Source organism: Polyergus mexicanus, unplaced genomic scaffold (assembly GCF_030449975.1).
Source record: "Polyergus mexicanus isolate NDT 795.1 unplaced genomic scaffold, iyPolMexi1.0 SCAF_37, whole genome shotgun sequence".
NCBI lineage: Eukaryota > Metazoa > Arthropoda > Insecta > Hymenoptera > Formicidae > Polyergus > Polyergus mexicanus.
In genome coordinates this window covers 24,079-48,323 of record NW_027223357.1, presented here as the reverse complement: position 1 = coordinate 48,323, position 24,245 = coordinate 24,079, and the positions used below count along the sequence as shown (strand labels likewise).

At 29.4% G+C, this 24,245-nt stretch overlaps 4 protein-coding genes across 4 annotated transcripts; all 4 read right to left on the bottom strand.

Moving 5' to 3' along the window:
• Positions 1-1,387: 1,387 nt before the first annotated feature.
• LOC138943749 (CTP synthase 1-like) lies at positions 1,388-5,888 on the bottom strand. Its single transcript, XM_070314686.1, has 11 exons — positions 5,723-5,888; positions 4,114-4,284; positions 3,922-4,007; positions 3,612-3,779; positions 3,308-3,472; positions 2,893-3,180; positions 2,702-2,790; positions 2,321-2,619; positions 2,070-2,177; positions 1,693-1,908; positions 1,388-1,488 (listed from the first exon to the last, which is right to left on the bottom strand). The coding sequence occupies exons 1-11, from the start codon at positions 5,886-5,888 to the stop codon at positions 1,388-1,390; spliced, it is 1,857 nt and encodes a 618-aa protein (XP_070170787.1).
• A 1,794-nt stretch (positions 5,889-7,682) lies between these two features.
• LOC138943735 (CTP synthase-like) lies at positions 7,683-11,907 on the bottom strand. The gene is made up of 10 exons (XM_070314669.1): positions 11,742-11,907; positions 10,131-10,301; positions 9,939-10,024; positions 9,665-9,796; positions 9,325-9,489; positions 8,910-9,197; positions 8,719-8,807; positions 8,338-8,636; positions 8,107-8,214; positions 7,683-7,939 (listed from the first exon to the last, which is right to left on the bottom strand). Exons 1-10 carry the CDS (start codon positions 11,905-11,907, stop codon positions 7,683-7,685), a joined length of 1,761 nt encoding a protein of 586 aa, XP_070170770.1.
• A 1,804-nt stretch (positions 11,908-13,711) lies between these two features.
• On the bottom strand, positions 13,712-17,934 carry LOC138943734 (CTP synthase-like). The gene is made up of 10 exons (XM_070314668.1): positions 17,769-17,934; positions 16,162-16,332; positions 15,970-16,055; positions 15,696-15,827; positions 15,356-15,520; positions 14,941-15,228; positions 14,750-14,838; positions 14,369-14,667; positions 14,138-14,245; positions 13,712-13,968 (listed from the first exon to the last, which is right to left on the bottom strand). Exons 1-10 carry the CDS (start codon positions 17,932-17,934, stop codon positions 13,712-13,714), a joined length of 1,761 nt encoding a protein of 586 aa, XP_070170769.1.
• A 1,794-nt stretch (positions 17,935-19,728) lies between these two features.
• On the bottom strand, positions 19,729-23,941 carry LOC138943733 (CTP synthase-like). The gene is made up of 10 exons (XM_070314667.1): positions 23,776-23,941; positions 22,149-22,319; positions 21,957-22,042; positions 21,683-21,814; positions 21,343-21,507; positions 20,928-21,215; positions 20,737-20,825; positions 20,356-20,654; positions 20,125-20,232; positions 19,729-19,985 (listed from the first exon to the last, which is right to left on the bottom strand). Exons 1-10 carry the CDS (start codon positions 23,939-23,941, stop codon positions 19,729-19,731), a joined length of 1,761 nt encoding a protein of 586 aa, XP_070170768.1.
• Between the last annotated feature and the right edge of the window lie 304 nt (positions 23,942-24,245).

The following is a 24,245-nucleotide window of genomic DNA, read 5'->3' as shown; positions in this document are numbered from 1 at the left end:
AGTATAGCGTTATGCCCGCGCTTGCGCGCTGCAAGATTTTTATAGGGTAAAAGTACCAAAGCTATAGCTTTGTCACAGACTTTCAGTAGTAAAGAAAGATATGTGTATGAGTGAAATTTCTAACCAATAGAATGTGCATGTCCAGAATTGACAAATCAGATTTCATATAACTAGTTGCATATCTAGATATTTGTAAATTTTTGTATTATATACTTTCTTTCATTTGTATCGTCTTTTAATATAGATAATTTTTTTATATGAATTTGAAATTAAAATTCAAACCGCAAAAATTTAAGGTCTCAAATATGAGTAAAATATCAGGCGAACATAATTATAAGAAGAAATATAAATTAAAATTTTAAGTTTTGCAATATTTCAAACATTTTAATTTTATTAATTATCTTTTTTCGTTAATATTATATCAACAAGACTAGACTAGACTATGATAAGTTAATTGTCGCTATAATTCAAAGAATCTTTATAATCATTATATAATTTATAAAAGACAAATCATGTTTTTAGAAAGAGATTATGATTTCGGCTTGTATATAATTAAATTAAATCTTTAAAATCTAGATTCACATATACATATATATTTCATTTGATCTGAAACATATTAATATTTTTATCAATACATACAAACATACAAGAAATTTTTACGTTTAAACATGACATAATTTATTACAAAATATAAAACTTATAATATCTAATAAAATTCGTATTAGGTATACACTACTACATTATACATTATGTACAATATAACAATTGTTTGATATACATGAGATTATAATAAAATTATAATATTTCGGGACACTCTCTCTATCCCTCATCCTGAATACTTTGTACGTATAAAAAATTAGTTTGTCGATATAAAAAATGTAGTTTGAATACTGCAGACTTACAATTGAAATAGTGTATTATAATATCATAAACACTATTTATTCCCTCATAACATTTTAACTTATTAAAATTATATAAATTTAAATCTCTGGTATAAGACGATGTATTAAAATGATGAAATCTATTTTCTATAAGAACCTGTTTACATATATATATTTAACCAAAACATGAGATTTCATAGTAACTTATATGAGATACAGACTCATTCCTAAAGTTATCATAAATTATATATTTGTATTTATAGTTGTTGCTGCTTGTAAGCTATATTAGGATTCTAACTTCTGTTTTCAGTTATAGCAAGATTTAAATTTATATTATTAATATATATATATATATATATTGTACAAATATATACTTATCACATATTCATGTATTTATTATGTTTCAATTTTTAATCATGAATTATGTAAGACTAGAGAAAGACATGTGGATCAGATTATAGGAAAATGGAATGATACAAAATAAATTTGCGATAATAAAATTTCACTCAATGCAAAGTATCATTGAGTTCTGTAATATTACTACCACTTCTACTTGCATTACTAGACAACTGCAATTTTGACACTTTCTCCAACATGTAGTCATCGTCTGTAACAATCAACATGACAAATGAGTAAGTTGGAGAAATTTGCATGCAAATTGAAATTATGTCTAATTTTTACATTAAACATACATTTTGCATATATGTGTGTGCGCGCAATTATATTAATATATATTAATTATACTAATTACGTTAATTTAATATAAATTTTTATTTTTTTATATATCTTTTTCTAGTTATTTCATTATTACCTGATTCATTATCGCTCTGTTGGCGAGGTGAAAATTTACATCCTCGTGCTACATAATACTTCAGTTTGTCTACACTGGCTAAAATTAAACCGAGGAACGGCGGTGAGGGTTTTAAAGGCCTTGATAGATACTCAGGATGAAACTGCGTAGCTACATAATAACTATGTCCTTCCAATTCGGCGATTTCCATTCGTATATTTTCATCGTCATCACGACCTATTAAACAAAATGTTAGACTATATAGAGTATATATATATATATATATATATATATATATATATATATTGTATTATCTCAATTATGTATAATTAAGATTGTCTATTATATTTACCAAAACTATAACTTTATTGTGTGTGAAAAAATGCAATATAACTCACCTACAAATTTTAAACCAGCTGCTTCTAAATCTGGAACATAATCCGGATTTATTTCATATCTATGCCTATGTCTTTCTTCTATGACATCTTTATTGTCATACAATTTCTCTGTACAGAAAAATATAAAAATAAAATAATATATATATATATATATATATATATATATATATATATATTAAGAATATATCATATATTGTGGCATTGAAAAAAGAAAATTGATCTCAAGTTGAAACATGGATTCTGGTACTTACTTAGGACAGAATTATTGTTACAGAAACGCGTTTGTCTTTTGCCAAGCCTCATAGTTCCCCCCATAATTCCCTGATTGTGCTCTGGCATGTCTATTACCACAGGACTACTAGTATGTGGATCAATTTCTGTAGAGTTCGCCGATTGGAGATTCAATACGTTTCGCGCGAATTCAATGACTGCCGCTTGTAGACCCAGACAGATGCCGAGAAACGGTTTGTTGTTTGTTCTACACCATCGACAGGCCTCCATCTTTCCTTCCAATCCTCTTTTACCGAAGCCACCTGGTACAATAATGCCACTAAACACAACAAATGTATCTTCATTAAAAATTATGGATATAAGAGAAGTACAGAACCATAAAAATATATTGAAATATTTACCTGCTTTTACAAAGCTGTTGCCAAGCCTCATGATACAAGACTGGATTTTCCATTAAGGTAATCTGCTCTAGATTAGCAGCTTCAATAAACTGCAATAATATTATTGCATAATCATTCAAAAAATAATAGTACAATATGATTATGTAATATGTATAAAATTATATATATTTCAAATAATTACGACACAGTACCGTCAATTTCAATTTATAACCGGCCTCAATGGCAGCATGTTGCAACGCTTTTGTAACAGAAGCGTAGGAATCCTCGAGTTTTGTATATTTGCCCACTAGAGCGATGTTAACATCTTTCCGCAAATGATCCACGCGATCAGCTAAATCTCGCCATTTTCGCATGAAGAAACGCGGACGCGGTATTCCGATATTCAGTTGCAATCGATCATTGAGAAACTCTATAACGCCTTGATATTCCATAAGAAGTGGTACTCGATATATGGATGTTAAGTCGTGAATAGTGATAACCTGATCAAAATATTTGATGTCACTTAATGTTGATATCAATTAATTACTTACTTTCAAACATTAACAATTTTAATTAATCAATTACGATACAGTTTATTTCTTCATTAAAAATATTTATGATAATTACCTGCTCTGGAGCGACATGACAGAAATTTGAAATTTTTTCTTTGGCAGAATTGCCAATAGGCGTTTCCGATCTACAAACTATTAGATCGGGTGATAAACCTAATCCACGTAACTCCCTCACACTAGATTGCGTTGGTTTCGTCTTGGGTTCACCCGTTGATTTTGGCTAAAAAGTATTTTATATCTCAATAATTACTCAGAAATTATCTTCACAAAAACGTTTAGGGAGTTTCACAAAAATTAATTATGCATTTATTATTGTATGCACATAAAATATAGAAGAGATATGTAAACGAGAATGTAACCTGTGTGTAAAGATTGTAGGCATGTAACGCAGTTACCTGCGGCACTAAAGACACATGGGCAACACAGAAGTTTTCTTTCTTCACTCTAAATTGAAATTGCCTAAATGCTTCTACAAACGGCATCCCCTCTATGTCGCCTATTGTGCCACCTAATTCCACTATGCAAACCTGTAAAGCATTATTAATAAATTATGTAATTAGAATTATATATCACAAATATATAAAGAATATTATGTAAATTAATATTTTTACATATCTTATGGAATTATGTAACATTATATATTATAATAATTCATATTATTAGCAATACCTCTGGTTTAGCTCCATCTTCTGTTACAGACTGATTCGCAACTCTTTCCACCCACTCCTGAATAGCATCAGTGATGTGAGGTACAACTAAAAAATAATATCAATCTTTATTAATTTGTGCAAAAATTGTGTTTTTCTCTCTCTTTCTCTTTCTTATATATAAATATGCGATATTATATAAATAGAGATATACCTTGTACTGTTTTTCCTAGATAATCTCCGTGTCTCTCTTTTGTAATAACATGTTGATAAATTTTTCCCGTTGTTATATTATTGTCCTTATGAAGAGTGATATCCAGAAAACGCTCGTAATTGCCCAAATCAAGATCCACTTCACCACCATCATCGAGTACATAAACTTCTCCTGTTGTACAGAGTAAACAGAAACTTTCCAGTAAGTAACATAAGCAAAATTAAAAAACTGACAGCGGATGTGTCTATAAAAACCCAGTAACATAAGATGTTTCCCTTCGAGGAATGTTTTTACCGCTTACTTGACTGAACAATGGAATGTGGTGATAAGCATCAAGCTTCATTGGACATTAGAAACCATTTCTAAAGGATGAATGAAATTATGCAAACATATTTATATAACAATTACTATACTCTAATAATTAAAATAATTTGTTGATCAATAATAATTTTTAATTGTTCAATCACAGTTAATTGTTTCAGATATATTATTAAACTTTATCTGTATAATAGTTGAAACTATATGAGAAATAATTTAGTACTAATTTGATCCTATATGCAATTAATTTAATCATATATAATTTTATAAAAAATGTTAAAAATGTTATTATATTACTTTAATTTTATTAATAATATATAATATAATTATATAATTTTTAAAAATAAGACATACATCAATTTTAACATCAATTTTAATGTTACTTTTTTTATTGTGCTTTTTCTCTCCAGCTCTACATTTTCTATCTACATTTTTTTGAATGTAGGAAATGCATGTATAGAACCGGAAGATGCCTAAAAACATATTCAGATGGATTCGTATAGTGTAGAATATTTGCATAGAAAAATAAATTAACTTGGGGCTTAAAATGAATATTCTTCTATTATTGCACTATATACAATATATACATATATATATATATATATATATATATGCGTAATTAATTTTATTTGTGTACATATATATTTTATATAGCTATAAAAATTCATCTGACCTCATTCGATAAATCTTAATTAATTATTAAATAGCGTGGCGGCAGCATGCAAAATGGCGTAAGCACATGGCTGAAAATTTTACCGCCATAAAGGCACTCACTTATCGTGGAATTTAATTTAGCGATTTTTATTCAATTTTATCACACAACTGTATGGTTTATTCAGATAAAAAATTTTGTAATTTATTTCTTTTCTATCGATAATCAAAAAATAGACAGAAAACAGAGATAGAAATATCGGCAAGACGATTTGAATTAAACCTCGCGCAACACACATGTGTATATATATATATATATATATATATATATATATGTGTGTGTGTGTGTGTGTGTTTGCGTGCGTGTGTGTGTGTGTGTATAACCCTTTATAAATTATATTCAAATGAAAAAAAAATTTCTGTAATGTTAAGAAACGAGAAATCAGGAGCTAGAATCACGGAAGAAGCGATCTTTACGCAATAACGTGCAACTGCTGCGATCGCAATAAAGTCCCGTATCAATAGCACAGGAAATTGAACTCAATTTTATACCGATTGATGTCGAACATGCTAACGAAAAAACCGCTGTTTTTTCAAATATTATGGCACAATGATGTGCAGAAATTAATATCGCGCTCACCGTGCTCGTAGGGCGAGAACGTCCCGGCATCGATATTGATATAAGGATCAATCTTGATGGATGTCACGCGAATGTTACAGTGTTTGAGGATAGTGCCGAACGAGCTGGCGATGACACCCTTGCCCACGCCGCTGATCACACCGCCGGTCACCAGAATATACTTCATGATTTAGCTAACTGATTCTCGATGATTTGAGATGAATATGGATACTCCGCTACAAGTTCGTAAATGTCAGTACAACTTGGATATGAATTGAACCGAACTTAACACTGCACTGTATAAATCGCATCACGGTTCACGATATGTAAAGTATAGCGTTATGCCCGCGCTTGCGCGCTGCAAGATTTTTATAGGGTAAAAGTACCAAAGCTATAGCTTTGTCACAGACTTTCAGTAGTAAAGAAAGATATGTGTATGAGTGAAATTTCTAACCAATAGAATGTGCATGTCCAGAATTGACAAATCAGATTTCATATAACTAGTTGCATATCTAGATATTTGTAAATTTTTGTATTATATACTTTCTTTCATTTGTATCGTCTTTTAATATAGATAATTTTTTTATATGAATTTGAAATTAAAATTCAAACCGCAAAAATTTAAGGTCTCAAATATGAGTAAAATATCAGGCGAACATAATTATAAGAAGAAATACAAATTAAAATTTTAAGTTTTGCAATATTTCAAACATTTTAATTTTATTAATTATCTTTTTTCGTTAATATTATATCAACAAGACTAGACTAGACTATGATAAGTTAATTGTCGCTATAATTCAAAGAATCTTTATAATCATTATATAATTTATAAAAGACAAATCATGTTTTTAGAAAGAGATTATGATTTCGGCTTGTATATAATTAAATTAAATCTTTAAAATCTAGATTCACATATACATATATATTTCATTTGATCTGAAACATATTAATATTTTTATCAATACATACAAACATACAAGAAATTTTTACGTTTAAACATGACATAATTTATTACAAAATATAAAACTTATAATATCTAATAAAATTCGTATTAGGTATACACTACTACATTATACATTATGTACAATATAACAATTGTTTGATATACATGAGATTATAATAAAATTATAATATTTCGGGACACTCTCTCTATCCCTCATCCTGAATACTTTGTACGTATAAAAAATTAGTTTGTCGATATAAAAAATGTAGTTTGAATACTGCAGACTTACAATTGAAATAGTGTATTATAATATCATAAACACTATTTATTCCCTCATAACATTTTAACTTATTAAAATTATATAAATTTAAATCTCTGGTATAAGACGATGTATTAAAATGATGAAATCTATTTTCTATAAGAACCTGTTTACATATATATATTTAACCAAAACATGAGATTTCATAGTAACTTATATGAGATACAGACTCATTCCTAAAGTTATCATAAATTATATATTTGTATTTATAGTTGTTGCTGCTTGTAAGCTATATTAGGATTCTAACTTCTGTTTTCAGTTATAGCAAGATTTAAATTTATATTATTAATATATATATATATATATATTGTACAAATATATACTTATCACATATTCATGTATTTATTATGTTTCAATTTTTAATCATGAATTATGTAAGACTAGAGAAAGACATGTGGATCAGATTATAGGAAAATGGAATGATACAAAATAAATTTGCGATAATAAAATTTCACTCAATGCAAAGTATCATTGAGTTCTGTAATATTACTACCACTTCTACTTGCATTACTAGACAACTGCAATTTTGACACTTTCTCCAACATGTAGTCATCGTCTGTAACAATCAACATGACAAATGAGTAAGTTGGAGAAATTTGCATGCAAATTGAAATTATGTCTAATTTTTACATTAAACATACATTTTGCATATATGTGTGTGCGCGCAATTATATTAATATATATTAATTATACTAATTACGTTAATTTAATATAAATTTTTATTTTTTTATATATCTTTTTCTAGTTATTTCATTATTACCTGATTCATTATCGCTCTGTTGGCGAGGTGAAAATTTACATCCTCGTGCTACATAATACTTCAGTTTGTCTACACTGGCTAAAATTAAACCGAGGAACGGCGGTGAGGGTTTTAAAGGCCTTGATAGATACTCAGGATGAAACTGCGTAGCTACATAATAACTATGTCCTTCCAATTCGGCGATTTCCATTCGTATATTTTCATCGTCATCACGACCTATTAAACAAAATGTTAGACTATATAGAGTATATATATATATATATATATATATATATATATATATATATATATTGTATTATCTCAATTATGTATAATTAAGATTGTCTATTATATTTACCAAAACTATAACTTTATTGTGTGTGAAAAAATGCAATATAACTCACCTACAAATTTTAAACCAGCTGCTTCTAAATCTGGAACATAATCCGGATTTATTTCATATCTATGCCTATGTCTTTCTTCTATGACATCTTTATTGTCATACAATTTCTCTGTACAGAAAAATATAAAAATAAAATAATATATATATATATATATATTAAGAATATATCATATATTGTGGCATTGAAAAAAGAAAATTGATCTCAAGTTGAAACATGGATTCTGGTACTTACTTAGGACAGAATTATTGTTACAGAAACGCGTTTGTCTTTTGCCAAGCCTCATAGTTCCCCCCATAATTCCCTGATTGTGCTCTGGCATGTCTATTACCACAGGACTACTAGTATGTGGATCAATTTCTGTAGAGTTCGCCGATTGGAGATTCAATACGTTTCGCGCGAATTCAATGACTGCCGCTTGTAGACCCAGACAGATGCCGAGAAACGGTTTGTTGTTTGTTCTACACCATCGACAGGCCTCCATCTTTCCTTCCAATTCTCTTTTACCGAAGCCACCTGGTACAATAATGCCACTAAACACAACAAATGTATCTTCATTAAAAATTATGGATATAAGAGAAGTACAGAACCATAAAAATATATTGAAATATTTACCTGCTTTTACAAAGCTGTTGCCAAGCCTCATGATACAAGACTGGATTTTCCATTAATGTAATTTGCTCTAGATTAGCAGCTTCAATAAACTGCAATAATATTATTGCATAATCATTCAAAAAATAATAGTACAATATGATTATGTAATATGTATAAAATTATATATATTTCAAATAATTACGACACAGTACCGTCAATTTCAATTTATAACCGGCCTCAATGGCAGCATGTTGCAACGCTTTTGTAACAGAAGCGTAGGAATCCTCGAGTTTTGTATATTTGCCCACTAGAGCGATGTTAACATCTTTCCGCAAATGATCCACGCGATCAGCTAAATCTCGCCATTTTCGCATGAAGAAACGCGGACGCGGTATTCCGATATTCAGTTGCAATCGATCATTGAGAAACTCTATAACGCCTTGATATTCCATAAGAAGTGGTACTCGATATATGGATGTTAAGTCATGAATAGTGATAACCTGATCAAAATATTTGATGTCACTTAATGTTGATATCAATTAATTACTTACTTTCAAACATTAACAATTTTAATTAATCAATTACGATACAGTTTATTTCTTCATTAAAAATATTTATGATAATTACCTGCTCTGGAGCGACATGACAGAAATTTGAAATTTTTTCTTTGGCAGAATTGCCAATAGGCGTTTCCGATCTACAAACTATTAGATCGGGTGATAAACCTAATCCACGTAACTCCCTCACACTAGATTGCGTTGGTTTCGTCTTGGGTTCACCCGTTGATTTTGGCTAAAAAGTATTTTATATCTCAATAATTACTCAGAAATTATCTTCACAAAAACGTTTAGGGAGTTTCACAAAAATTAATTATGCATTTATTATTGTATGCACATAAAATATAGAAGAGATATGTAAACGAGAATGTAACCTGTGTGTAAAGATTGTAGGCATGTAACGCAGTTACCTGCGGCACTAAAGACACATGGGCAACACAGAAGTTTTCTTTCTTCACTCTAAATTGAAATTGCCTAAATGCTTCTACAAACGGCATCCCCTCTATGTCGCCTATTGTGCCACCTAATTCCACTATGCAAACCTGTAAAGCATTATTAATAAATTATGTAATTAGAATTATATATCACAAATATATAAAGAATATTATGTAAATTAATATTTTTACATATCTTATGGAATTATGTAACATTATATATTATAATAATTCATATTATTAGCAATACCTCTGGTTTAGCTCCATCTTCTGTTACAGACTGATTCGCAACTCTTTCCACCCACTCCTGAATAGCATCAGTGATGTGAGGTACAACTAAAAAATAATATCAATCTTTATTAATTTGTGCAAAAATTGTGTTTTTCTCTCTCTTTCTCTTTCTTATATATAAATATGCGATATTATATAAATAGAGATATACCTTGTACTGTTTTTCCTAGATAATCTCCGTGTCTCTCTTTTGTAATAACATGTTGATAAATTTTTCCCGTTGTTATATTATTGTCCTTATGAAGAGTGATATCCAGAAAACGCTCGTAATTGCCCAAATCAAGATCCACTTCACCACCATCATCGAGTACATAAACTTCTCCTGTTGTACAGAGTAAACAGAAACTTTCCAGTAAGTAACATAAGCAAAATTAAAAAACTGACAGCGGATGTGTCTATAAAAACCCAGTAACATAAGATGTTTCCCTTCGAGGAATGTTTTTACCGCTTACTTGACTGAACAATGGAATGTGGTGATAAGCATCAAGCTTCATTGGACATTAGAAACCATTTCTAAAGGATGAATGAAATTATGCAAACATATTTATATAACAATTACTATACTCTAATAATTAAAATAATTTGTTGATCAATAATAATTTTTAATTGTTCAATCACAGTTAATTGTTTCAGATATATTATTAAACTTTATCTGTATAATAGTTGAAACTATATGAGAAATAATTTAGTACTAATTTGATCCTATATGCAATTAATTTAATCATATATAATTTTATAAAAAATGTTAAAAATGTTATTATATTACTTTAATTTTATTAATAATATATAATATAATTATATAATTTTTAAAAATAAGACATACATCAATTTTAACATCAATTTTAATGTTACTTTTTTTATTGTGCTTTTTCTCTCCAGCTCTACATTTTCTATCTACATTTTTTTGAATGTAGGAAATGCATGTATAGAACCGGAAGATGCCTAAAAACATATTCAGATGGATTCGTATAGTGTAGAATATTTGCATAGAAAAATAAATTAACTTGGGGCTTAAAATGAATATTCTTCTATTATTGCACTATATACAATATATACATATATATATATATATATATATATATATGCGTAATTAATTTTATTTGTGTACATATATATTTTATATAGCTATAAAAATTCATCTGACCTCATTCGATAAATCTTAATTAATTATTAAATAGCGTGGCGGCAGCATGCAAAATGGCGTAAGCACATGGCTGAAAATTTTACCGCCATAAAGGCACTCACTTATCGTGGAATTTAATTTAGCGATTTTTATTCAATTTTATCACACAACTGTATGGTTTATTCAGATAAAAAATTTTGTAATTTATTTCTTTTCTATCGATAATCAAAAAATAGACAGAAAACAGAGATAGAAATATCGGCAAGACGATTTGAATTAAACCTCGCGCAACACACATGTGTATATATATATATATATATATATATGTGTGTGTGTGTGTGTGTGTGTGTGTGTGTGTGTGCGTGTGTGTGTGTGTGTATAACCCTTTATAAATTATATTCAAATGAAAAAAAAATTTCTGTAATGTTAAGAAACGAGAAATCAGGAGCTAGAATCACGGAAGAAGCGATCTTTACGCAATAACGTGCAACTGCTGCGATCGCAATAAAGTCCCGTATCAATAGCACAGGAAATTGAACTCAATTTTATACCGATTGATGTCGAACATGCTAACGAAAAAACCGCTGTTTTTTCAAATATTATGGCACAATGATGTGCAGAAATTAATATCGCGCTCACCGTGCTCGTAGGGCGAGAACGTCCCGGCATCGATATTGATATAAGGATCAATCTTGATGGATGTCACGCGAATGTTACAGTGTTTGAGGATAGTGCCGAACGAGCTGGCGATGACACCCTTGCCCACGCCGCTCATCACACCGCCGGTCACCAGAATATACTTCATGATTTAGCTAACTGATTCTCGATGATTTGAGATGAATATGAGATGAATATAATACTCCGCTACAAGTTCGTAAATGTCAGTACAACTTGGATATGAATTGAACCGAACTTAACACTGCACTGTATAAATCGCATCACGGTTCACGATATGTAAAGTATAGCGTTATGCCCGCGCTTGCGCGCTGCAAGATTTTTATAGGGTAAAAGTACCAAAGCTATAGCTTTGTCACAGACTTTCAGTAGTAAAGAAAGATATGTGTATGAGTGAAATTTCTAACCAATAGAATGTGCATGTCCAGAATTGACAAATCAGATTTCATATAACTAGTTGCATATCTAGATATTTGTAAATTTTTGTATTATATACTTTCTTTCATTTGTATCGTCTTTTAATATAGATAATTTTTTTATATGAATTTGAAATTAAAATTCAAACCGCAAAAATTTAAGGTCTCAAATATGAGTAAAATATCAGGCGAACATAATTATAAGAAGAAATACAAATTAAAATTTTAAGTTTTGCAATATTTCAAACATTTTAATTTTATTAATTATCTTTTTTCGTTAATATTATATCAACAAGACTAGACTAGACTATGATAAGTTAATTGTCGCTATAATTCAAAGAATCTTTATAATCATTATATAATTTATAAAAGACAAATCATGTTTTTAGAAAGAGATTATGATTTCGGCTTGTATATAATTAAATTAAATCTTTAAAATCTAGATTCACATATACATATATATTTCATTTGATCTGAAACATATTAATATTTTTATCAATACATACAAACATACAAGAAATTTTTACGTTTAAACATGACATAATTTATTACAAAATATAAAACTTATAATATCTAATAAAATTCGTATTAGGTATACACTACTACATTATACATTATGTACAATATAACAATTGTTTGATATACATGAGATTATAATAAAATTATAATATTTCGGGACACTCTCTCTATCCCTCATCCTGAATACTTTGTACGTATAAAAAATTAGTTTGTCGATATAAAAAATGTAGTTTGAATACTGCAGACTTACAATTGAAATAGTGTATTATAATATCATAAACACTATTTATTCCCTCATAACATTTTAACTTATTAAAATTATATAAATTTAAATCTCTGGTATAAGACGATGTATTAAAATGATGAAATCTATTTTCTATAAGAACCTGTTTACATATATATATTTAACCAAAACATGAGATTTCATAGTAACTTATATGAGATACAGACTCATTCCTAAAGTTATCATAAATTATATATTTGTATTTATAGTTGTTGCTGCTTGTAAGCTATATTAGGATTCTAACTTCTGTTTTCAGTTATAGCAAGATTTAAATTTATATTATTAATATATATATATATATATATTGTACAAATATATACTTATCACATATTCATGTATTTATTATGTTTCAATTTTTAATCATGAATTATGTAAGACTAGAGAAAGACATGTGGATCAGATTATAGGAAAATGGAATGATACAAAATAAATTTGCGATAATAAAATTTCACTCAATGCAAAGTATCATTGAGTTCTGTAATATTACTACCACTTCTACTTGCATTACTAGACAACTGCAATTTTGACACTTTCTCCAACATGTAGTCATCGTCTGTAACAATCAACATGACAAATGAGTAAGTTGGAGAAATTTGCATGCAAATTGAAATTATGTCTAATTTTTACATTAAACATACATTTTGCATATATGTGTGTGCGCGCAATTATATTAATATATATTAATTATACTAATTACGTTAATTTAATATAAATTTTTATTTTTTTATATATCTTTTTCTAGTTATTTCATTATTACCTGATTCATTATCGCTCTGTTGGCGAGGTGAAAATTTACATCCTCGTGCTACATAATACTTCAGTTTGTCTACACTGGCTAAAATTAAACCGAGGAACGGCGGTGAGGGTTTTAAAGGCCTTGATAGATACTCAGGATGAAACTGCGTAGCTACATAATAACTATGTCCTTCCAATTCGGCGATTTCCATTCGTATATTTTCATCGTCATCACGACCTATTAAACAAAATGTTAGACTATATAGAGTATATATATATATATATATATATATATATATATATATATATATATATTGTATTATCTCAATTATGTATAATTAAGATTGTCTATTATATTTACCAAAACTATAACTTTATTGTGTGTGAAAAAATGCAATATAACTCACCTACAAATTTTAAACCAGCTGCTTCTAAATCTGGAACATAATCCGGATTTATTTCATATCTATGCCTATGTCTTTCTTCTATGACATCTTTATTGTCATACAATTTCTCTGTACAGAAAAATATAAAAATAAAATAATATATATATATATATATATTAAGAATATATCATATATTGTGGCATTGAAAAAAGAAAATTGATCTCAAGTTGAAACATGGATTCTGGTACTTACTTAGGACAGAATTATTGTTACAGAAACGCGTTTGTCTTTTGCCAAGCCTCATAGTTCCCCCCATAATTCCCTGATTGTGCTCTGGCATGTCTATTACCACAGGACTACTAGTATGTGGATCAATTTCTGTAGAGTTCGCCGATTGGAGATTCAATACGTTTCGCGCGAATTCAATGACTGCCGCTTGTAGACCCAGACAGATGCCGAGAAACGGTTTGTTGTTTGTTCTACACCATCGACAGGCCTCCATCTTTCCTTCCAATTCTCTTTTACCGAAGCCACCTGGTACAATAATGCCACTAAACACAACAAATGTATCTTCATTAAAAATTATGGATATAAGAGAAGTACAGAACCATAAAAATATATTGAAATATTTACCTGCTTTTACAAAGCTGTTGCCAAGCCTCATGATACAAGACTGGATTTTCCATTAATGTAATTTGCTCTAGATTAGCAGCTTCAATAAACTGCAATAATATTATTGCATAATCATTCAAAAAATAATAGTACAATATGATTATGTAATATGTATAAAATTATATATATTTCAAATAATTACGACACAGTACCGTCAATTTCAATTTATAACCGGCCTCAATGGCAGCATGTTGCAACGCTTTTGTAACAGAAGCGTAGGAATCCTCGAGTTTTGTATATTTGCCCACTAGAGCGATGTTAACATCTTTCCGCAAATGATCCACGCGATCAGCTAAATCTCGCCATTTTCGCATGAAGAAACGCGGACGCGGTATTCCGATATTCAGTTGCAATCGATCATTGAGAAACTCTATAACGCCTTGATATTCCATAAGAAGTGGTACTCGATATATGGATGTTAAGTCGTGAATAGTGATAACCTGATCAAAATATTTGATGTCACTTAATGTTGATATCAATTAATTACTTACTTTCAAACATTAACAATTTTAATTAATCAATTACGATACAGTTTATTTCTTCATTAAAAATATTTATGATAATTACCTGCTCTGGAGCGACATGACAGAAATTTGAAATTTTTTCTTTGGCAGAATTGCCAATAGGCGTTTCCGATCTACAAACTATTAGATCGGGTGATAAACCTAATCCACGTAACTCCCTCACACTAGATTGCGTTGGTTTCGTCTTGGGTTCACCCGTTGATTTTGGCTAAAAAGTATTTTATATCTCAATAATTACTCAGAAATTATCTTCACAAAAACGTTTAGGGAGTTTCACAAAAATTAATTATGCATTTATTATTGTATGCACATAAAATATAGAAGAGATATGTAAACGAGAATGTAACCTGTGTGTAAAGATTGTAGGCATGTAACGCAGTTACCTGCGGCACTAAAGACACATGGGCAACACAGAAGTTTTCTTTCTTCACTCTAAATTGAAATTGCCTAAATGCTTCTACAAACGGCATCCCCTCTATGTCGCCTATTGTGCCACCTAATTCCACTATGCAAACCTGTAAAGCATTATTAATAAATTATGTAATTAGAATTATATATCACAAATATATAAAGAATATTATGTAAATTAATATTTTTACATATCTTATGGAATTATGTAACATTATATATTATAATAATTCATATTATTAGCAATACCTCTGGTTTAGCTCCATCTTCTGTTACAGACTGATTCGCAACTCTTTCCACCCACTCCTGAATAGCATCAGTGATGTGAGGTACAACTAAAAAATAATATCAATCTTTATTAATTTGTGCAAAAATTGTGTTTTTCTCTCTCTTTCTCTTTCTTATATATAAATATGCGATATTATATAAATAGAGATATACCTTGTACTGTTTTTCCTAGATAATCTCCGTGTCTCTCTTTTGTAATAACATGTTGATAAATTTTTCCCGTTGTTATATTATTGTCCTTATGAAGAGTGATATCCAGAAAACGCTCGTAATTGCCCAAATCAAGATCCACTTCACCACCATCATCGAGTACATAAACTTCTCCTGTTGTACAGAGTAAACAGAAACTTTCCAGTAAGTAACATAAGCAAAATTAAAAAACTGACAGCGGATGTGTCTATAAAAACCCAGTAACATAAGATGTTTCCCTTCGAGGAATGTTTTTACCGCTTACTTGACTGAACAATGGAATGTGGTGATAAGCATCAAGCTTCATTGGACATTAGAAACCATTTCTAAAGGATGAATGAAATTATGCAAACATATTTATATAACAATTACTATACTCTAATAATTAAAATAATTTGTTGATCAATAATAATTTTTAATTGTTCAATCACAGTTAATTGTTTCAGATATATTATTAAACTTTATCTGTATAATAGTTGAAACTATATGAGAAATAATTTAGTACTAATTTGATCCTATATGCAATTAATTTAATCATATATAATTTTATAAAAAATGTTAAAAATGTTATTATATTACTTTAATTTTATTAATAATATATAATATAATTATATAATTTTTAAAAATAAGACATACATCAATTTTAACATCAATTTTAATGTTACTTTTTTTATTGTGCTTTTTCTCTCCAGCTCTACATTTTCTATCTACATTTTTTTGAATGTAGGAAATGCATGTATAGAACCGGAAGATGCCTAAAAACATATTCAGATGGATTCGTATAGTGTAGAATATTTGCATAGAAAAATAAATTAACTTGGGGCTTAAAATGAATATTCTTCTATTATTGCACTATATACAATATATACATATATATATATATATATATATATGCGTAATTAATTTTATTTGTGTACATATATATTTTATATAGCTATAAAAATTCATCTGACCTCATTCGATAAATCTTAATTAATTATTAAATAGCGTGGCGGCAGCATGCAAAATGGCGTAAGCACATGGCTGAAAATTTTACCGCCATAAAGGCACTCACTTATCGTGGAATTTAATTTAGCGATTTTTATTCAATTTTATCACACAACTGTATGGTTTATTCAGATAAAAAATTTTGTAATTTATTTCTTTTCTATCGATAATCAAAAAATAGACAGAAAACAGAGATAGAAATATCGGCAAGACGATTTGAATTAAACCTCGCGCAACACACATGTGTATATATATATATATATATATATATATATATATGTGTGTGTGTGTGTGTGTGTTTGCGTGCGTGTGTGTGTGTGTGTATAACCCTTTATAAATTATATTCAAATGAAAAAAAAATTTCTGTAATGTTAAGAAACGAGAAATCAGGAGCTAGAATCACGGAAGAAGCGATCTTTACGCAATAACGTGCAACTGCTGCGATCGCAATAAAGTCCCGTATCAATAGCACAGGAAATTGAACTCAATTTTATACCGATTGATGTCGAACATGCTAACGAAAAAACCGCTGTTTTTTCAAATATTATGGCACAATGATGTGCAGAAATTAATATCGCGCTCACCGTGCTCGTAGGGCGAGAACGTCCCGGCATCGATATTGATATAAGGATCAATCTTGATGGATGTCACGCGAATGTTACAGTGTTTGAGGATAGTGCCGAACGAGCTGGCGATGACACCCTTGCCCACGCCGCTGATCACACCGCCGGTCACCAGAATATACTTCATGATTTAGCTAACTGATTCTCGATGATTTGAGATGAATATGGATACTCCGCTACAAGTTCGTAAATGTCAGTACAACTTGGATATGAATTGAACCGAACTTAACACTGCACTGTATAAATCGCATCACGGTTCACGATATGTAAAGTATAGCGTTATGCCCGCGCTTGCGCGCTGCAAGATTTTTATAGGGTAAAAGTACCAAAGCTATAGCTTTGTCACAGACTTTCAGTAGTAAAGAAAGATATGTGTATGAGTGAAATTTCTAACCAATAGAATGTGCATGTCCAGAATTGACAAATCAGATTTCATATAACTAGTTGCATATCTAGATATTTGTAAATTTTTGTATTATATACTTTCTTTCATTTGTATCGTCTTTTAATATAGATAATTTTTTTATATGAATTTGAAATTAAAATTCAAACCGCAAAAATTTAAGGTCTCAAATATGAGTAAAATATCAGGCGAACATAATTATAAGAAGAAATACAAATTAAAATTTTAAGTTTTGCAATATTTCAAACATTTTAATTTTATTAATTATCTTTTTTCGTTAATATTATATCAACAAGACTAGACTAGACTATGATAAGTTAATTGTCGCTATAATTCAAAGAATCTTTATAATCATTATATAATTTATAAAAGACAAATCATGTTTTTAGAAAGAGATTATGATTTCGGCTTGTATATAATTAAATTAAATCTTTAAAATCTAGATTCACATATACATATATATTTCATTTGATCTGAAACATATTAATATTTTTATCAATACATACAAACATACAAGAAATTTTTACGTTTAAACATGACATAATTTATTACAAAATATAAAACTTATAATATCTAATAAAATTCGTATTAGGTATACACTACTACATTATACATTATGTACAATATAACAATTGTTTGATATACATGAGATTATAATAAAATTATAATATTTCGGGACACTCTCTCTATCCCTCATCCTGAATACTTTGTACGTATAAAAAATTAGTTTGTCGATATAAAAAATGTAGTTTGAATACTGCAGACTTACAATTGAAATAGTGTATTATAATATCATAAACACTATTTATTCCCTCATAACATTTTAACTTATTAAAATTATATAAATTTAAATCTCTGGTATAAGACGATGTATTAAAATGATGAAATCTATTTTCTATAAGAACCTGTTTACATATATATATTTAACCAAAACATGAGATTTCATAGTAACTTATATGAGATACAGACTCATTCCTAAAGTTATCATAAATTATATATTTGTATTTATAGTTGTTGCTGCTTGTAAGCTATATTAGGATTCTAACTTCTGTTTTCAGTTATAGCAAGATTTAAATTTATATTATTAATATATATATATATATATATTGTACAAATATATACTTATCACATATTCATGTATTTATTATGTTTCAATTTTTAATCATGAATTATGTAAGACTAGAGAAAGACATGTGGATCAGATTATAGGAAAATGGAATGATACAAAATAAATTTGCGATAATAAAATTTCACTCAATGCAAAGTATCATTGAGTTCTGTAATATTACTACCACTTCTACTTGCATTACTAGACAACTGCAATTTTGACACTTTCTCCAACATGTAGTCATCGTCTGTAACAATCAACATGACAAATGAGTAAGTTGGAGAAATTTGCATGCAAATTGAAATTATGTCTAATTTTTACATTAAACATACATTTTGCATATATGTGTGTGCGCGCAATTATATTAATATATATTAATTATACTAATTACGTTAATTTAATATAAATTTTTATTTTTTTATATATCTTTTTCTAGTTATTTCATTATTACCTGATTCATTATCGCTCTGTTGGCGAGGTGAAAATTTACATCCTCGTGCTACATAATACTTCAGTTTGTCTACACTGGCTAAAATTAAACCGAGGAACGGCGGTGAGGGTTTTAAAGGCCTTGATAGATACTCAGGATGAAACTGCGTAGCTACATAATAACTATGTCCTTCCAATTCGGCGATTTCCATTCGTATATTTTCATCGTCATCACGACCTATTAAACAAAATGTTAGACTATATAGAGTATATATATATATATATTATATTATCTCAATTATGTATAATTAAGATTGTCTATTATATTTACCAAAACTATAACTTTATTGTGTGTGAAAAAATGCAATATAACTCACCTACAAATTTTAAACCAGCTGCTTCTAAATCTGGAACATAATCCGGATTTATTTCATATCTATGCCTATGTCTTTCTTCTATGACATCTTTATTGTCATACAATTTCTCTGTACAGAAAAATATAAAAATAAAATAATATATATATATATATATATTAAGAATATATCATATATTGTGGCATTGAAAAAAGAAAATTGATCTCAAGTTGAAACATGGATTCTGGTACTTACTTAGGACAGAATTATTGTTACAGAAACGCGTTTGTCTTTTGCCAAGCCTCATAGTTCCCCCCATAATTCCCTGATTGTGCTCTGGCATGTCTATTACCACAGGACTACTAGTATGTGGATCAATTTCTGTAGAGTTCGCCGATTGGAGATTCAATACGTTTCGCGCGAATTCAATGACTGCCGCTTGTAGACCCAGACAGATGCCGAGAAACGGTTTGTTGTTTGTTCTACACCATCGACAGGCCTCCATCTTTCCTTCCAATCCTCTTTTACCGAAGCCACCTGGTACAATAATGCCACTAAACACAACAAATGTATCTTCATTAAAAATTATGGATATAAGAGAAGTACAGAACCATAAAAATATATTGAAATATTTACCTGCTTTTACAAAGCTGTTGCCAAGCCTCATGATACAAGACTGGATTTTCCATTAATGTAATCTGCTCTAGATTAGCAGCTTCAATAAACTGCAATAATATTATTGCATAATCATTCAAAAAATAATAGTACAATATGATTATGTAATATGTATAAAATTATATATATTTCAAATAATTACGACACAGTACCGTCAATTTCAATTTATAACCGGCCTCAATGGCAGCATGTTGCAACGCTTTTGTAACAGAAGCGTAGGAATCCTCGAGTTTTGTATATTTGCCCACTAGAGCGATGTTAACATCTTTCCGCAAATGATCCACGCGATCAGCTAAATCTCGCCATTTTCGCATGAAGAAACGCGGACGCGGTATTCCGATATTCAGTTGCAATCGATCATTGAGAAACTCTATAACGCCTTGATATTCCATAAGAAGTGGTACTCGATATATGGATGTTAAGTCGTGAATAGTGATAACCTGATCAAAATATTTGATGTCACTTAATGTTGATATCAATTAATTACTTACTTTCAAACATTAACAATTTTAATTAATCAATTACGATACAGTTTATTTCTTCATTAAAAATATTTATGATAATTACCTGCTCTGGAGCGACATGACAGAAATTTGAAATTTTTTCTTTGGCAGAATTGCCAATAGGCGTTTCCGATCTACAAACTATTAGATCGGGTGATAAACCTAATCCACGTAACTCCCTCACACTAGATTGCGTTGGTTTCGTCTTGGGTTCACCCGTTGATTTTGGCTAAAAAGTATTTTATATCTCAATAATTACTCAGAAATTATCTTCACAAAAACGTTTAGGGAGTTTCACAAAAATTAATTATGCATTTATTATTGTATGCACATAAAATATAGAAGAGATATGTAAACGAGAATGTAACCTGTGTGTAAAGATTGTAGGCATGTAACGCAGTTACCTGCGGCACTAAAGACACATGGGCAACACAGAAGTTTTCTTTCTTCACTCTAAATTGAAATTGCCTAAATGCTTCTACAAACGGCATCCCCTCTATGTCGCCTATTGTGCCACCTAATTCCACTATGCAAACCTGTAAAGCATTATTAATAAATTATGTAATTAGAATTATATATCACAAATATATAAAGAATATTATGTAAATTAATATTTTTACATATCTTATGGAATTATGTAACATTATATATTATAATAATTCATATTATTAGCAATACCTCTGGTTTAGCTCCATCTTCTGTTACAGACTGATTCGCAACTCTTTCCACCCACTCCTGAATAGCATCAGTGATGTGAGGTACAACTAAAAAATAATATCAATCTTTATTAATTTGTGCAAAAATTGTGTTTTTCTCTCTCTTTCTCTTTCTTATATATAAATATGCGATATTATATAAATAGAGATATACCTTGTACTGTTTTTCCTAGATAATCTCCGTGTCTCTCTTTTGTAATAACATGTTGATAAATTTTTCCCGTTGTTATATTATTGTCCTTATGAAGAGTGATATCCAGAAAACGCTCGTAATTGCCCAAATCAAGATCCACTTCACCACCATCATCGAGTACATAAACTTCTCCTGTTGTACAGAGTAAACAGAAACTTTCCAGTAAGTAACATAAGCAAAATTAAAAAACTGACAGCGGATGTGTCTATAAAAACCCAGTAACATAAGATGTTTCCCTTCGAGGAATGTTTTTACCGCTTACTTGACTGAACAATGGAATGTGGTGATAAGCATCAAGCTTCATTGGACATTAGAAACCATTTCTAAAGGATGAATGAAATTATGCAAACATATTTATATAACAATTACTATACTCTAATAATTAAAATAATTTGTTGATCAATAATAATTTTTAATTGTTCAATCACAGTTAATTGTTTCAGATATATTATTAAACTTTATCTGTATAATAGTTGAAACTATATGAGAAATAATTTAGTACTAATTTGATCCTATATGCAATTAATTTAATCATATATAATTTTATAAAAAATGTTAAAAATGTTATTATATTACTTTAATTTTATTAATAATATATAATATAATTATATAATTTTTAAAAATAAGACATACATCAATTTTAACATCAATTTTAATGTTACTTTTTTTATTGTGCTTTTTCTCTCCAGCTCTACATTTTCTATCTACATTTTTTTGAATGTAGGAAATGCATGTATAGAACCGGAAGATGCCTAAAAACATATTCAGATGGATTCGTATAGTGTAGAATATTTGCATAGAAAAATAAATTAACTTGGGGCTTAAAATGAATATTCTTCTATTATTGCACTATATACAATATATACATATATATATATATATATATATATATATATGCGTAATTAATTTTATTTGTGTACATATATATTTTATATAGCTATAAAAATTCATCTGACCTCATTCGATAAATCTTAATTAATTATTAAATAGCGTGGCGGCAGCATGCAAAATGGCGTAAGCACATGGCTGAAAATTTTACCGCCATAAAGGCACTCACTTATCGTGGAATTTAATTTAGCGATTTTTATTCAATTTTATCACACAACTGTATGGTTTATTCAGATAAAAAATTTTGTAATTTATTTCTTTTCTATCGATAATCAAAAAATAGACAGAAAACAGTGATAGAAATATCGGCAAGACGATTTGAATTAAACCTCGCGCAACACACATGTGTATATATATATATATATATATATATGTGTGTGTGTGTGTGTGTGTGTGTGTGTGTGTGTGTGTGTGTGTGTGTGCGTGTGTGTGTGTGTGTATAACCCTTTATAAATTATATTCAAATGAAAAAAAAATTTCTGTAATGTTAAGAAACGAGAAATCAGGAGCTAGAATCACGGAAGAAGCGATCTTTACGCAATAACGTGCAACTGCTGCGATCGCAATAAAGTCCCGTATCAATAGCACAGGAAATTGAACTCAATTTTATACCGATTGATGTCGAACATGCTAACGAAAAAACCGCTGTTTTTTCAAATATTATGGCACAATGATGTGCAGAAATTAATATCGCGCTCACCGTGCTCGTAGGGCGAGAACGTCCCGGCATCGATATTGATATAAGGATCAATCTTGATGGATGTCACGCGAATGTTACAGTGTTTGAGGATAGTGCCGAACGAGCTGGCGATGACACCCTTGCCCACGCCGCTCATCACACCGCCGGTCACCAGAATATACTTCATGATTTAGCTAACTGATTCTCGATGATTTGAGATGAATATGAGATGAATATAATACTCCGCTACAAGTTCGTAAATGTCAGTACAACTTGGATATGAATTGAACCGAACTTAACACTGCACTGTATAAATCGCATCACGGTTCACGATATGTAAAGTATAGCGTTATGCCCGCGCTTGCGCGCTGCAAGATTTTTATAGGGTAAAAGTACCAAAGCTATAGCTTTGTCACAGACTTTCAGTAGTAAAGAAAGATATGTGTATGAGTGAAATTTCTAACCAATAGAATGTGCATGTCCAGAATTGA

Bases quoted from the DNA above. Each gene is read 5' to 3' on its own strand.
- LOC138943749 (XM_070314686.1), bottom strand. From the start codon at position 5,888: ATGAAGTATATTCTGGTGACCGGCGGTGTGATCAGCGGCGTGGGCAAG. The intron at 3,181-3,307 runs GTAATTATCATA...TATTTTGATCAG, and splicing joins GTCATGTCGCTCCAGAGCAG to GTTATCACTATTCACGACTT. The intron at 2,178-2,320 runs GTAAGTACCAGA...TTTTCTGTACAG, and splicing joins TAACAATAATTCTGTCCTAA to AGAAATTGTATGACAATAAA.
- LOC138943735 (XM_070314669.1), bottom strand. From the start codon at position 11,907: ATGAAGTATATTCTGGTGACCGGCGGTGTGATGAGCGGCGTGGGCAAG. The intron at 9,198-9,324 runs GTAATTATCATA...TATTTTGATCAG, and splicing joins GTCATGTCGCTCCAGAGCAG to GTTATCACTATTCATGACTT. The intron at 8,215-8,337 runs GTAAGTACCAGA...TTTTCTGTACAG, and splicing joins TAACAATAATTCTGTCCTAA to AGAAATTGTATGACAATAAA.
- LOC138943734 (XM_070314668.1), bottom strand. From the start codon at position 17,934: ATGAAGTATATTCTGGTGACCGGCGGTGTGATCAGCGGCGTGGGCAAG. The intron at 16,333-17,768 runs GTGAGCGCGATA...TCTGTACAACAG, and splicing joins GTTCTCGCCCTACGAGCACG to GAGAAGTTTATGTACTCGAT. The intron at 15,229-15,355 runs GTAATTATCATA...TATTTTGATCAG, and splicing joins GTCATGTCGCTCCAGAGCAG to GTTATCACTATTCACGACTT.
- LOC138943733 (XM_070314667.1), bottom strand. From the start codon at position 23,941: ATGAAGTATATTCTGGTGACCGGCGGTGTGATGAGCGGCGTGGGCAAG. The intron at 22,043-22,148 runs GTATATCTCTAT...ATTATTTTTTAG, and splicing joins TCTAGGAAAAACAGTACAAG to TTGTACCTCACATCACTGAT. The intron at 21,216-21,342 runs GTAATTATCATA...TATTTTGATCAG, and splicing joins GTCATGTCGCTCCAGAGCAG to GTTATCACTATTCACGACTT.